The sequence below is a fragment of the Stenella coeruleoalba genome (genome assembly GCF_951394435.1).
Source record: "Stenella coeruleoalba genome assembly, chromosome: 6".
Lineage (NCBI taxonomy): Eukaryota > Metazoa > Chordata > Mammalia > Artiodactyla > Delphinidae > Stenella > Stenella coeruleoalba.
In genome coordinates this window covers 84,332,041-84,347,476 of record NC_137151.1, presented here as the reverse complement: position 1 = coordinate 84,347,476, position 15,436 = coordinate 84,332,041, and the positions used below count along the sequence as shown (strand labels likewise).

The window sequence follows — 15,436 nt, the reverse complement described above, 5'->3', positions numbered from 1 at the left end:
ATCTGCTAATGTTATTGTTTGTTATTACTACTTATGAATATAATTTCTTTTCCCCAGTCACCTTAAAAGACCTAGAATTACAATCATTGTTAGTTTAAACAATGTTTTCCTACTCAAATAAAGGGAGACTTTAAGTCTCCAGGACTCTATGAGCCCATAACTGAGGCAACCATTAGATAAGTGATTATGTCAAAAGGTGGGACTTAATATATCAAGTTAAAAAAAAGTTATAAAACAGTATGTTCTCATTTCTTTTGAAATAAATTGTGTGTGCCATGTACACAGACAGAAGGAAAATATTCTAACAATATTTAGCAAAACAGCTGTGGTTTTCTCTAGTGGTAGGATTAAGAGGATTCTTATTTTTCTGTATTTAAAATTTTTTTCTGCAGCACACATTTTGGTAATATTGTAGTCAAAACAAGGGGAAAAACCCAAGTTGTTTATTAGAATCCAAGGTGTTAATAATGGGGGTAGGGGTGGCGAGGAGAAAGGATGCTATTCTATAGAGGGGAAAAACCACAGGGGCAAATATTTTGCAATTACATTGGCTGGGACCTTCTTACCTTGTTCTCCATATTCTGTTTTATAACTTCCTGTACCAGTACATCAGCCAGGGTCTTGAAATCAACTGCAAACTTCTTGTTCTTTTCTCCCTCTTTCTTTTCTTCTATCAGCAGCTGGAAGAGGGCTTCCTGTTGCCTGCACGCCCGGGCAATGTTGGCAGCTTTCTCAGAGACACAGAGCAGCTCCCGGAGGATACCTGACATTTCTGAACCTGGCTTTTCAGTTGCAGCGTCTGGTGGAATCGGCACCCACCCTCCGGGCCGTCAGCTGGAAAAGTACAAGAATGTGAAAGAGAAAGCAGTTCAGAGAGTGATGTCAGGGTGCCTCGGCACTGCTAACAACCCATCTGGCAGTCAACTGGTCAGCATGGCTGAACAGCTACTATAGATCACAGTCGCATCCTCCAGGTGGAAGACTAGATATCATCTAAAAATTGAAACTTATTTTTAAAGATCAAAAGATTTATAGTCTCAAATCCATTATGCAAAGAACTGAATTCTCAGTGAAAGAATTTGAATGAGAATCTACATTATATTTACAAAACCCTAGACCAATAGGCAGGTGGATACACGAGCACGATGTTAAAGGAAAAGCCAAGTTCACATAATGACCTTCGAATGAGCACACAAGCTTAGCAACAACATTATTAAAGTAGTGCTCTTTCTTTCACCCTTTCCCCCAAAGGAAGAAGGGAAAGCCCGTTTATCCCATCAGTTTGGGGGCAACTTTCTAAAGTACCAAGCACACCAGCAAGCATGTTTGTGTCCTGCAGGACTCTGGGGTCACACTGGGCTAGCAATCCAGGTGATCTCCCAACCCCAATCACCTTTTTTTTTTTTTCTATTAAAAATGTCCCACTAGCTGCACTGCTCTTCTAGCAAGTTTAAATAATAAAGTGAATTCAAACATGCAACTTGTTGGGACTTGAAAAGTTCTGGCTTCTAAGAGGCATGCTACCACACCTTGACATATCTATCAGGTAATGAGGAGAGAAACATTTCTCAGTTTCAATAGTAGCTGCATTTTACTGAAGGCTTTAATAATTCCTATCTCAGTATTGTGAGAATTATTGTGAGGATTATCAGCCCTGCTTTACAGTCAAGGAAACTGAAGCTCAGAGAAGTTAAGCAACTTGTTTAGGGTTACACAAGACTAACTGGCAGGGCGCTCATGCTCTTTATGGGAACATGTGTATATGTATAACTGATTCACTTTGTTATAAAGCAGAAACTAACACACCATTGTAAAGCAATTATACTCCAATAAAGATGTAATAAATAAATAAATAAAATAGATCTATAAAATAAAATAAAATGAAATAAAAAAAGAAGTTCCTTTAATGGACTCTAGGAGGCTGAGAATTAGTACAACAATGAAGATGTCAATGCAAAGGAGTTAATTGTGAATTGTCATAGCCGTTTTGTCTTAATCAGGTCTGCTTTAAAAAATATATGCTATTTTCTTAAGATTATGGGTCAACCACCCTAAGAAAATATGTCCAACCTCAATAGTAATAAAAGGAAAGTGAATAAAAACAATGAAACATCCTACTCCACTATTAGATGGACAAAACTGGTTTTAAAGTTAATTTTCATTCTTGCAGATGTGGTGAAACAGGTGCTGATACTCTGCTAATGGGCGTGCAAACAAGTGGGTTTCCACAGGGCAATTTGAGAAAAATGTATCAAGATCCTTAGAAATGTTATTACCTTTAGCCAGTAACTCCAGTCTGGCCCTATTTTGTATTAAGTCACAGTTGTGTTAAAATATTTCCACAGAAGGATTAGTATTATTGACAGCAGCAAAAAGTTAAAAAAATAATCTTAAACATTGGTGCAATGTAAGATAGACTACAATGTAGTTCTTAAAATAATATTTTTGAAGAATATTTAATAGGGATATGTTAATGTTATAATATTAAATGTATATATAGTATCATAGTATGTTCCTAATTTGTGTTTATACACACATGCACTCTGTTTATATAGAGAGAGTTTGAAAGGCTAGTAGGTGATGTTTTAATGATAAACAGACGTTTAATGGTAATTATCACTAGGTACTAGAATTGTGGAGGATTTTTTTCATTATGCTTTTCTATAATTTTCAAATATTCTACAGTAAATATATACTGCTTTTCTAATAAGAAATTATATTTTAAAATATCTTGGAACAATTAAGCACAAAGGACAAGAATTCCAATTCCTGGAGATAACTGTCCAAAGTGGTACTGTAGTGACAACACAAATATCAGGTAGTAGAGATGATAGAGTTAAAAATTAAACAAAAACACCTGCCTACCTAAATGCCTTTTACCCCCAAGGATTGAATAATATGTTAAAAAAATTCACTTTGGTTGACTTAAACCTCAACATTAAGAAAAACGGTTATATTAATACAGCTGAGGCACTTTGACTTAGAAACAATTTATGGTATCTGCATGCTCTAAATTATAAGTTATATATAATGTATACACACATGGATACATACATATCAGTAGAATACAGAAGCTCCAAGTGTATAAATTCAATAACTTTGATTATTTTGATATCTTGGTACATGTTATGAGGTTATTGTAAGTAAAGGAAAAAGAATCAATGAACTAACCGTACCTAAGCAGCTTTTTATCTTAAAAGTACCATGAAGATTTTAAGGAGTCCAGTTTGAAAACTTTCTGAATTAACAATACCAGTATTGTCTATTTTACTCAACTTTGTTAAAGTCAATTTTATTTATTTATTTATTTTTTGGTAAAAGAAACACCGTACCACCACACCATTGGATAACCAAGAATCTCTCCCTATGACGCCCTCAGAACACTCAGGTGAGTTACTCACACAGGCTACAATCTCCAGGCACCACCACCACCCTTCTCACACGGAAAACTCACCAACTTAGTCCTGGTAAGTTTCTATACAGCTGCCCAGAGATCTGGAGTTTCTCACCTTTGAACCTGACCTTTAGTTCCTCAATAATGACCATTCTCACTTCACCTGAGCACAGCAACTTGCCCAATGGGGGAAAAAATAGCAGCTCTAAACTTTAGTCCTGTAATTAACAGGTGCACAGATTTTAAGAATTCATCATAACACAGTAAATCAGATTTTTCAGTTCCAAAGTTATCCCAGCACTCAACCTTAATCACCTTTTATTCTGAACCTAGAAAACACTACGGTGTCTTGTCAAGCTCCAGGTTGAACACGCAGTTTCAGTTTAGGACTAGGCTTTCTCCAGCCATCCTATAGAACCCAGAACTTCTTTAGCTCCAGGGTCCTAACCCCCTAAAAAGAAAATCTCTCACAGCTATCAACATGTACATGCAAGACTTTCTAACTAATTTGCATAGCTAGCCTGCTACTTTCTGGCTGAATGGACTATTTCCTCCAAATGAATGAGCCACGGTCCTCTGTGCTTCTCTCTGTAAGCTGCTTCCGTATCTCTTTCTCCATCTGTCCTCAATTCAATTCACTCAGCCAGGCCACAACACTCAAGGGCATAATGGACAATTTGCCCTCACTTTGAAGGACTCAACTTGAGAGAAACTGAGGGCTACATCCAATACAGAATTTCTTCGAGTTTATTAATAGCTTGTATTAACACTCATGGAAATTATCATTCAGATGATTTTTAAAAGCAAGTTTATATATGCGTTATTGGGCTTCCCTGGTGCCACAGTGGTTAAGAATCCGCCTGCCAATGCAGGGGACACGGGTTCGAGCCCTGGTCCGGGACGATCCCACATGTGGGGGAGCAACTAAGCCTGTGAGCCACAACTACTGAGCCTGCACTCTAGAGCCCATGCGCCACATCTACTGAAGCCCGTGTGCTCTAGAGCCCGTGCTCCGCAACGAGAGAAGCCACAGCAATGAGAAGCCCACGCTCGCTGCAACTAGAGAAAGCCGTGCACAGCAGTGAAGATCCAACACAGCCAAAAATAATAATAAATAAATATAAATAAATAAAATTTTTTAAAAATTTATATATGCGTTATTGACCTAAGTTGGCTTTATTTAAACATTTCAAATACTTTAAATGAAAATTATTATAGATTCATGATTAGTAAGTTATGACATTTACCATAATTTAATAGCTTTGAATATAGAAGAAATTCCTTTGGATTAGTATTTAATAGGTATTCTGGCAACCACGTGTTAGAATTACCTAAGGCGCCTATTAAAAAGACAGATTTCTGGGGCTCCATCCCAACTTAGTGAATCAGAATTGCTGGGGACAGGGTCCAGGAATCTGTAGTTTTGTCAGCCTCCTAGATGATGCTAAACACTGAGATTTAGTAGCTACTGTTCTTTAGGCTGTTCATTCATCTTTAATACTATGCTGGTAATTTCAGGGGGGCTGGCACCTGGTGGCCAGATATCTTGGTGAAACCATGTGCTAACAGTTATTCATATGCAGAGAAAAAGCCCAAGTTAAAATAATAATCGCTAACATTTATTAGGTACTTACTATATGGCAGGCATCCTTCCAAGCACTTTACATATGTTTTTACATATGTTAATTCGTTTAATTCTCACACAACCCTACGGAGAAGGTACTATTACCTCTATTTTACTGATAAAGAAACTGAGGCACAGGAGGGTAAATAATTTGCCCAAAATCACACAGCTAGGAAGTGGCTGGGACAAGATTCAAGCCCAGATGAAACAGCAGAAACCCAGTTTTATTGACTAGAGCACACTGTTAGCCAGTGCTCTAGCCAATAAAATCCTTTCATAAATTGTTAGCTGTTAACTAAGGGAAGAAATGAGCAATCACTGGATAAATAATCGCAAGAATATTATTATTATAAGGTATATTATACAGCAAAAAGGAGAGAAACACACACACCTCCCTGATAGCTGTCAGTAGTTTGATTATTAAAAAATCACTATTTGATACTCACTTTTCTTCTGCTCTCAGGAAAACCTTTCCCCTAGCTGATCCTCAGTCTCAGTGTAAACCATCTTTGCTGGATAATAAAAGCTCATCTATGTTCTACTGATATCTCTCTTAACTGGCTGTCTTGGCATGAGGGGCGGGGAGGGGGTCAGCTCATGCCGAATACCTAATTCCTCTTGTATTTGTTTGCTAGGGCTGCCAAAACTAACTGCCACAGTCTGGGTGGCTTAAACAACAAATTTATTTTCTCACAGTTCTGCAGACTGGAAGTCCAAGACCAAGGTGTCAGCAGGGCTGGTTTCTCCTTGGCTTGCAGACAGACTTTCCTCTGTGGACGAGGATCCGTGGGAGTCTCTCCCTCTTTTATAAAGACTCCATTCAGATTGGATTAGGGCCCACCCATATGACCTCACTTAACCTTGAACTGAGTTAAGTTAAAGGCCCTATCTCCAAATACAGTCACATTATGAGGTACTGGAGAGTTAGGGCTTCAACGTACAAATTTAGAGAGAATACAATTTAGCCCAAAGAGACCTTGCTAATCTTAGCAAATGCCAACCCAATCTATTCCTTTGTCTTCTTTTTTTCTGGCCAAACAGGGAACTGGGGTAGGGTTCTCTTTCCTGTTTATGTGGTCAATAAGTTTAATTCTGTAAGACAGTCTTTCCCACTAGGAGCTACTCACTTTAACAGCCAAATCATTAATGATCAGTGAACATTGAAATACTCTTATAAGCCTTATTTTGTGACAACCCATTTCAAGTCACATTTGAGCAGAACAGGTTTAAAGAAGTTACATTCCTCACCATCTCATACCAAATGTATATCTACATGTTTACATAAGATCGTGTCACAGTGTCAGATAGAAACAGTCTCTTTAGCTTTTAGGGAATTTTCACATCTATTAGAGAAACACTGAGTAAACTGAAGTAGGCCAATTAGAAAAAAAAAAGCTTTTAAGACTTTTCCTGGAAGCCCAAATCTCTCTACAAAGACAAAACTCAATTTTAATTTCTGACCATCTTATCATCTCATCAGAACACCAGATATTAAAAATCATATCTGAATAATATACACATATTTCAGACGTGATAAACAGTAAAATGGGAAAGACATAGGCTTCAGAATCAGATAGACCTGGGTTGAAAACCAGGGCTCTGCCATCAACTAGCTGTGTGGCATCTGGTAATTTACCTACCCTCTCTGAGCCTCTCTCTTCATCTGTAATATGAAGATAATACAAATCTTGCAGGGACATTGTGAAGATCAAAAGAGGTATTTCTGGAAAAGTACCAAGCACAGAGCCTTGCGTATAGCAGATGACAACTGACAGCTATGACTATTAAATACAACTTCACAGAACCCACAATCACAGTCCTTACTTGAAAAATAAGAAGTTGGCAACTTTATAGGGGTCACTGAAATCTTTTCTGAAAATTTACTACTCCATTAAATCTAAAAGCCTGGAAACTACTTGTAATTCTTTGAATGACCCAGAAAAAAGTTCCTTTATGCAGGCCAGATCTGATTGCTTCAGTTTCTGGGTGTCTGGGTGGAAACTTTGGCTCCCGGAGGCTGAAGACTACTCTGGCTTCATGGTAGACCATCTACAGATGGCTCAGGAGGGTCACTATTCCGTCAAGGGGGATATTTTGTCGGGAAATTTGTGGAGATTCTAGAGCCAAGGGTGTCTGTTTTTGTGTGATGAGCCTGCTTGTACCAGAACCTGGCCATGCCCTTGTGTTGCTCATGGTGACAGAAATGTGACAACATAGATAAGGGCCCTCAACAAAACAGAACTGCTCACTAATGAATAGGCAAGTAGGTCAAAGCATTTCTGTTGACATTCATTTCTTCCTGCAGATAACCTACTACTTTTACAGAGCCCACATTTTTGCCCATTAGACAATGACTCCACCCCATTCTCACAATTCATAAACTGAATTCAGTCTGTCACTCATCCTCTGAAGACTGGCAATTTGAAATTACTGTGTGGTGGCCCTGCCTGACTGCTATAGCTGTTGGGGTCCAACTTCCATGAAATACCTGGGTGCTTTACAAGAAGTGTTTTTGGTGACCTCTCTCAAAGGGGTGCAGCTGGCCAGGACTCTCCCTAGGTGGGCACATGCTGCAGGGCTGGCCAAGGCTCTAAATTAGCTCACATTGCTATTGTAGGGGAAACAGAGACCTTGTTCCTCTTCCCCTTCCAGGTTAGGGCTGCTTTAGGGAGTAGTTTAAAGAATGGAAGCTGCCAGAAAGGATGGGGAACAGAAGTGGGCCCACACGAAGTATGTAATGGGCTCAACTGGAGTAACCAACGATGGCTAAAGTGCAACTTGCTAACAATAGCCTCCCCTGACATCCCTAGGAGACACTCATCTACCCACTTGGTTATCTAGGCCAGAAGGAAAACTGTACCACAAGCATTAACAGGCATTTACAAACACTACCTTTTAGGTCATTGGAAACTGAATTGTCCTTCCAGTGTATGAGCTTTGCTCAACTTTCAGATATTTGATCATCACACATTTCTCAGAATCCACTAAGTAGTACAGCATGGGACTGCCTGTACTTCTTTAGTGCTGTTTCACTTTGATCTCTGCGATGTTGCTGTCATCACTTCATAGTCTCTGATTAAGTTTAGCATTTTAGTGGCTGATTTCCCACCATCTGTCCATTTACTCCCATGCTCTGGGCAGATCATTAATTTGCACATGCTGTTCCCTCTGGCTGACATGCCCTTCCTCCTGCCTTATGCCTAATGTCTACTCACCTTCTCAGAATCAGTTCAAGAGCAAGAAACTTGAACAGATACTTCATAAAATAAGATGTTCAAATGGCCAATAAATATATGGAAAGATAGTGTAACTTGTTAATAATCAGGAAAATGCAACTTAAAAGTTGCAACAGGGTATCACTGCATGTCCAACCGAATAGCTAAAAGTAAAGATTGAAAATGTCAAGGTTTGATGAGGATGTAGAGCAATGAGACTCATACTGCTGGTGTGAATGAAATTGGTACAACCCTGTTGGAAAACTGTTTATAATTTGTTGAATACAAGCATAACCTATGACCTAGCAATTTCTCTTATAGACTTCTACTCAACAGAAATTCCTTAAATTCCTTAAAAGACATGTACAAGAATATTTAAAAGACATGTACAAGAATATTTATGACCAGCATAATTTGTTGCAGTAACCTCACACTAGAAATAACCCGAGTGACCATCAACACTAAAATGAAATAAACTGTGGCATACTTGCAAAAGAAAATACTATACAGCAGTGAGAATTAACGAATTATTGCTATAGGCAGCAACGTGGATGCATCTCACAAAAACATACTGTTGAGTGAAAGAAGTCAGACACAAAAAATATACGTGGAGCAATTTAATTTAGTTGAAGTTCAAAAAAAGGCAAAACTAACTTATGGTGTTAGAAGTTGCAGTGGTGGTTACCCTTGGAGAAGGAGGGATTATTGATGGGGGTAAATGATGGGGCTTTTAGGCACTGGGAATGTTCTAGATCTGAGTGATGGTTACATGGGTGGGTTGACTTTGTGTACATTCATCAAGCTACACCCTTAGGACTTGCATACTTTTCTGTATGTATTTCTATTTAGATAGAAAGTTTTTTAAAGGGTGTGTATGTGGAGAGAGAGTTGGCTCCTCCAGGAGCCATGCCTGACCCTCCATCTTGGGTACCTGGACCATAGGAGAATGGAGGCAGGACAAATCTCTATCCCAGCTCTCCAACACACTGTACATTGGTTTGCTTATCTATGCCCTTGTCTGGCAGGAGATTTAAATGTGCATGGTTTCTTATGACTCTTAGCGCATACCTCAGGGGTGTTCAATAAATGTTGGCTTATGAATTTTCTCTTAGCTTTGTAAATATAGAATTCATCTTTGTCATATTGTTTATTATACGTGTATTTTAACAGCATTACCCAGGTGCCATTAGGCACGTGGGCCCATATTTATTTATATCAAAGTCTACATATATTCTACATTCATTTACAAAAAAAAACAAAGCTGTATCTGGATGACTAGCAACTGAACCACATTTTTGAGCACCAAATTGGAATCTGATATTATGCTCTGACATCTGGAGGTGACCTATCTTGATTAATTTTGTTGATTAAATAGCCAAAAATGGTAAGTTTAATTTGGTTTTGTTAGAGAAGACATTAAATATGGGATATGTAAATCCATCTATTTAACCTTCACATTTCTCCCTCCCTTCTTCCCATTCTTCAAACAGTGTTGACATAACATGCCCATTTCTAAGCTGATCAGTCTACCTCACCCTAGTAAGGCTACTGTTGTACCACATTAGCCCACATTTTTGCTCACTGCTGCTGCTCAAAGCAATAGACCACAAAGAAGTCCTCTATCCTCAAATGTTGTTCTGGTAGCTTGTAAATGGGAGCTTGTGCTAAAGTAGTGTCTCCCTAATTAGTAAGATCAAGAATCAATTGAAACACTCATTAAAAATACAGATTTTTAGACTTTTCCCCTGGAGATATTGATCCAGTAAATCTGGGTTGAGGACAGGCAACGTCACTCATCTAATTTTTATCTGACAATTTAAGGGAACACCAGGTGCAACAGTCAGCTCTGTCTCTCACTAGTTATTCAGGAGCAGAACAGGGAAAGCTATAGCTACTGCGCCTAAGAATAATGGCCTTGGTCGGCTAAGGGGCAACTATATTGTCTTTTTTGTAACAAAAATTAAATGCTGGAAAAAAAATGCAAGTTGACCTACATAATAAGTATTCCACATTAGCATAATACTTGCCTAAAGTATACATTTCAATGTCTTCCCAGAATGCATTTGAAAAGTATGAAAAAATATTCCATTTAGAAATACTTTTAAATTTGTTAGTGGCCCTTTTTTATCCTCTTCTCGGGAGTGAGAAACACTTTCACTAAATAGAAACTCTTTTCTATCTGCTGTCTTCCAACTATATGCTTAAACTTTTATATGCTAAGAGATATTTTTTAGCATACAACCGAGGTGTCACAAACGAAACCTGAAATCACATAGAAAATAAAAAAATGGAAGAAGATTCAGTGTAGCTATCTTAACTGTGGGAAAGAATAAATATTTTTAAAAATACAGATTTAATGCCTAATTCAAGGCAAAAAGAAAGATGTATGGCTTGTAGAAACTTTTCCAGCAGAATATTATTTATAGCTTTGATAATTGTTAATCTTATCGTTAATTGTATTAGTCTTCAAATCCATTTTGAACGTTTCCTTTTGCATGTAACGTTTTTCAGTCATTTTATCTTTTCTTTTGAACTTTTGCAACACTTACTTTCCGTACCAACTCATTTAACACTTGCCTTTTATGGTCTACGTGGGCCACCGTGGGTGTGTGGTAGAAAGAGCCTTGTTTAGGCCACAGGGGAGCTGGTTCTTAGGCTCTGCTTGGCCTTTAACCAACCAGGTGTAAAACCCTGGCCACATGTGTAAGCTCTCAGGGACTTGTTTTCCTCATTTCTGTAAACATAAAAAAGGAAAAGAAAGAAGGGACAGAGAGGTTGGAGGGAATGATTTCTATGGTCTGTCCCAGTTCAAAACTTCTCTATTTTTTTACATCCACTTTCCATATAAAAGAGGTTGGGGGGCTCCCCTGGTGGTGCAGTGGTTGAGAGTCCACCTGCCGATGCAGGGGACACGGGTTCGTGCCCCAGTCCGGGAGGATCCCACATGCCGCGGAGCGGCTGGGCCCGTGAGCCATGGCCGTTGAGCCTGCACGTCCGGAGACTGTGCTCCGCAATGGGAGAGGCCACGACGGTGAGAGGCCCGCATTCCGCAAAAAAAAAAAAAAAAAAGAGGTTGGGGACTATTATTCAGCCTTAAAAAGGAATGAGATTCCGGTACCTGCCTCAACATGGATCAACCTTGGAAACATTATGCTAAGTGAAAGAAGCCAGACTTAAAAGAACAAATATTGTATAATTCCACTTATATGGGGTACTCAGAATAGTCAAATTCATAGAGACAGAAGGTAGGACGGTGGTTACCAGGTCTGGGAGGAGGTTATGGGGAGTTATTGTTTAAAGGATCCAGAGTTTCAGTTTGGGATGATAAAAAAGCTCTGGAGATGGATAGTGGTGATGGTTGCATAACAATGGTAACGTACTTAATGCAAGTGAATTGCACACTTGGAAATGGTCAAAATGGTAAATTTTATGTCATATATATATTTTTTACTACAATTTTTTAAAGGGTAAAATACAAATAAAATTACAGGTTCAAAAAAATGTACATTTTTAAGGCTTTTGATGTTTATCATCTACCTAATTTGTTGGTTGAATGAAAAAAAAAAGTTGGGGCGGGGTCATGAAAATTAAGTTGAAAGAGGGCACTAGGCTCTTTGCCTTGTAGTTGATTTTGCACTGCAATCACGCTGGTTTTTATACTTTAGTGTGTTTATAGGCTACAGCAGTTTGGGTTAATGAACATTATTAGGTAGGCCTAAGCCCCACCCCCCCATGCCTGCCCTTGGGGCACCATTGTTCTCTCTCTAATAGGCTGTAGGTTCCCTGGGAGCAGGATACACAATTTTTCCATCTCCTCATGATACACAGTGGGAGTTCTGTAACTTAACTGACTGATTTTCATTCCATTAGAGATAAACATGTTTAAAAGGATTTTCTTGCACTAAAATTAATCTGTAAGGGATTATTCATTATGCAAATTTTAGGATGATAACTGTTAGGAAACATGATTCAAACGAGTTCTTTACAGAATTTCTTAGAAGATGGTTATTATTATTTATTTCTGCAGTGATAAATTACATGACCTAAAATATATTCTCTGAATATTATAGCAAGAAAGTAAAGGTCAGCGATCACATTGTGTATCATTTTGGCAGGCTGGGTTTATGGCAGCATATCTTTTATCATTCTACTTCCATTTTGTAGAGGTAAATGTTTATTTTTAACAGATATTGACAAATGTTGAATACAACAATACATAATACTGAATGTAACATATGCCTTCAAAGGAACATAAAGTGATAGAAATATATTTATAGTACCTTTTACTTGAAAAGGTCTAAGTACTAAAACGATATAAATGGCTCATTAAAGCCACTTCAATATACAAATATACTCAATGCTCTTGCATTCTTGCTAATGCTGCAACCATAGATTAATGTCTAAGCTAGTTAATATTTACCTTTTTGATCTGAGTTTTCATTTCTATTTCCCCCATTCTTTGCTATTCATGAAGCTTACAATCAACCAATTTTTAAAACAGACCTTTCATGATTCCCAGATCAAACTGGGATTATATGTGGTTATATGTGATTCTTGCAAATTCTCAGGAATTAACTAGAGGGGTTTTCTAGAACTTGGAAGATAAGATCCTATTTTTAAAACTACTGATGATAAAAAAAATCTTTTTAAGTACATTAGGATTACCTTAAGCAATATTAAATAACATTTTCCTTTAGTCATTTGAATTTAATCCTGTGCAATTTGTTACAACTCTCATTTGCATCGAGGGAAACCTAACCATCATCACTCTGTAAAGAAGACAAATTTAAGTATCTATTAAAAAAGTTAGTAAATATTTACATTAATTTAAACTTGGATAATTAAGTTAAAATTTTTTTAACATTTAGTTGATTAAAAATAAAAACAAGAAAGCAAAACAACCTTTCTCCACCCCTAAAACAAAAGAAAAGAAAAAAAAAAGCAAAATAAAAGAGAAAGAAAAGGAATGGAGAAAGAAACTGATACTTTCCATTGTGGTAATTCATCTTAATGAATTATTTTATAGATTAATACTTTATTTTGTCAATTTGTTTTTATATATAATTGACCACATTTAATGCTGAAATAAAGTTTTTTCTTTTTTAGATGGTGTTGGGTCATTTTAATAAAAGTTATAAATAAGTTACTGAAATTTGCATTCTGGTCTTCCCTGATTAGGAACACAGAAAAAGTAACAAATAAGTCTGTTACATGAAAGAGAAATGATCAGGCACAATATTTTGCTGTAGATTACTATCACAGTAATCTGCACTAAAAATCCATTAATAAAATGCTCTTATAACATTAAAGGACTTGAATTAAGATTGCCTACCACAAAAAAGAGACTGAACATGTAAAAATGTTTGCTGGGCTTCCCTGATGGCGCAGTGGTTGAGAATCCGCCTGCCAATGCAGGGGACATACATGGGTTTGAGCCCTGGTCTGGGAAGATCCCACACACTGCGGAGCAACTAAGCCCGTGCACCACAACTACTGAGCCCGTGCACTAGAGCCCTTGAGCCACAACTGCTGAGCCCACGAGCCACAACTACTGAAGCCCCTACGCCCAGAGCCCGTGCTCCGCAACAAGAGAAGCCACCGCAATGAGAAGCCAGCGCACCGCAACGAAGAGTAGCCCCCGCTCGCCACAACTAGAGAAAAGCCCGTGCACAGCAACGAAGACCCAATGCAGCCACAAAAAAAAGCAGAAGTAAATATATAATGAATAACTTTATAACTTTTGTTTCACAGGCCTTATATGTCAAATAAGACATGATCTTTTTTTTTCAGAACTACCACAAGTATAGCTGTAATTTAAATCTATAATAAGATATTCCACATTAAATGGCATGAGTCCAAGCTGCAGTTTCCAACCAGGTGGTGATTTAGTCCAATAACTTGAAAAGAAACGGTAGCTTTCTCTATGAAAAAGTAAAATGTAACTTTATGCCTTTTACATAATTTTCTTCATGACTAAGAACTAACTGCAAGAGTAGTATAAAAATACACAAAAGCTTAAAAATAGATTCTAAATAAGAATGCAAACAAATATCTGCCTTGAAAAAATGAACTCTTCTATTGCCCCTTTTCCCCCCTTCTATAACCTATTTTAAAAGGTAAAAAATGAGGTCACTTAGCTAATTCATCAGTCAATAGTAGTTCGGTGGATTATTTTCATCATTAGACTATTATCAGGCTGAGCAGGGCTGATCCTTACCAACTTCTTTGGTTTCAAAGCTAGGAATCACAGCAAAACGGCCAAAAAATGTTTTATTCAACATGTGGGATGCACTCAAGTGGTCTATCCACACAGTCTTAACCCACTGTTCTTTTGAAGTGAACGCCATTCACACAGTGGTCAAACTTCTGCTTATTCAACGCCTTAAAATATGCTTTAAAACGGAAAATCTCCAAAGTACACACCTTGATTGTTTGTGTGTATTCTTCATGAATGTACTAAATAATCTAGGGATTTTTTTCAAGCTCTTCGTGTCTAACGGTATACACGATCCGGCCAAACCCATGTTAAATATCTGCATCCCCCAGCCCCACTACTCGACTCTGGCCACACCAACTAACTCTGCACGTCTCACCAGACCGCCTTTCAAAATGCAGTGAATTAAAAGCAAGGAGGCAAAGACTTTTCTAAATATAGTCCCTTCATGTTATTTTACGCTCATCTAGTAGGTCACTAGTGGCAGCCAGCAGCAATGGACACTAACAAGCATCTCTCAAAGCAAAAACCAAGGGGCGCTTGACAGCTATGCCATCTACACTTTGAACCCGGGCCACTGCTCTCGACAACTGTCAGATCAGCTTCTTCGACCTAAAAATGCTGATCGAATTTTAAAAAAAAAAGTGTTTGCCAATCTTTCTTCCCACCGTCTACTTCTTTCGGGTCGTTTCTGCGGAGCCCAGAGAGCCGCAGGACTCGAGAGCTCCTCCGCCCGGCTGGTTGCAGCAACGATGTGGGCCGGGCCGGGTGGCAGCCTCGCTGCAGCGGACAGAGGTCATCACAGGCCGGGCGGAGAGGCAACGAGCCCTGCTGGCCCAGATTTACTCACCTACCTTCCGGAGAGGCGATGGGTGCGTGCTGGTCGCCCAGCCCGGGGACCCGGATCCGAGCAGGAAGGGAGGCTGTGGCGCCGAGGAGAGGGGGGCGTAAAGAGGAAAGCGTATTACCTAAGCCGGGATGCGGAGCCC

At 38.5% G+C, this 15,436-nt stretch overlaps 1 protein-coding gene across 6 annotated transcripts in view; it reads right to left on the bottom strand.

The window, feature by feature from the left end:
- Positions 1–15,436, bottom strand: part of INPP1 (inositol polyphosphate-1-phosphatase) — a 32,897-nt gene that overhangs the window by 10,076 nt on the left and 7,385 nt on the right. The window contains exons 1-2 of one of the 6 annotated variants that reach the window (XM_079924055.1): positions 15,416–15,436; positions 567–834 (exon numbers count right to left, since the gene is read on the bottom strand). In XM_079924055.1, coding sequence (XP_079780181.1) covers positions 567–770 — 204 coding nt within the window. In that variant the 5' untranslated portion in view covers positions 771–834; positions 15,416–15,436. Of the gene's footprint in view, positions 1–566; positions 835–5,464; positions 5,683–5,712; positions 5,815–15,297 lie in introns of those variants that run through there. The other 5 variants (XM_079924053.1, XM_079924052.1, XM_079924054.1 and 2 more) reach the window with 5 other exon arrangements.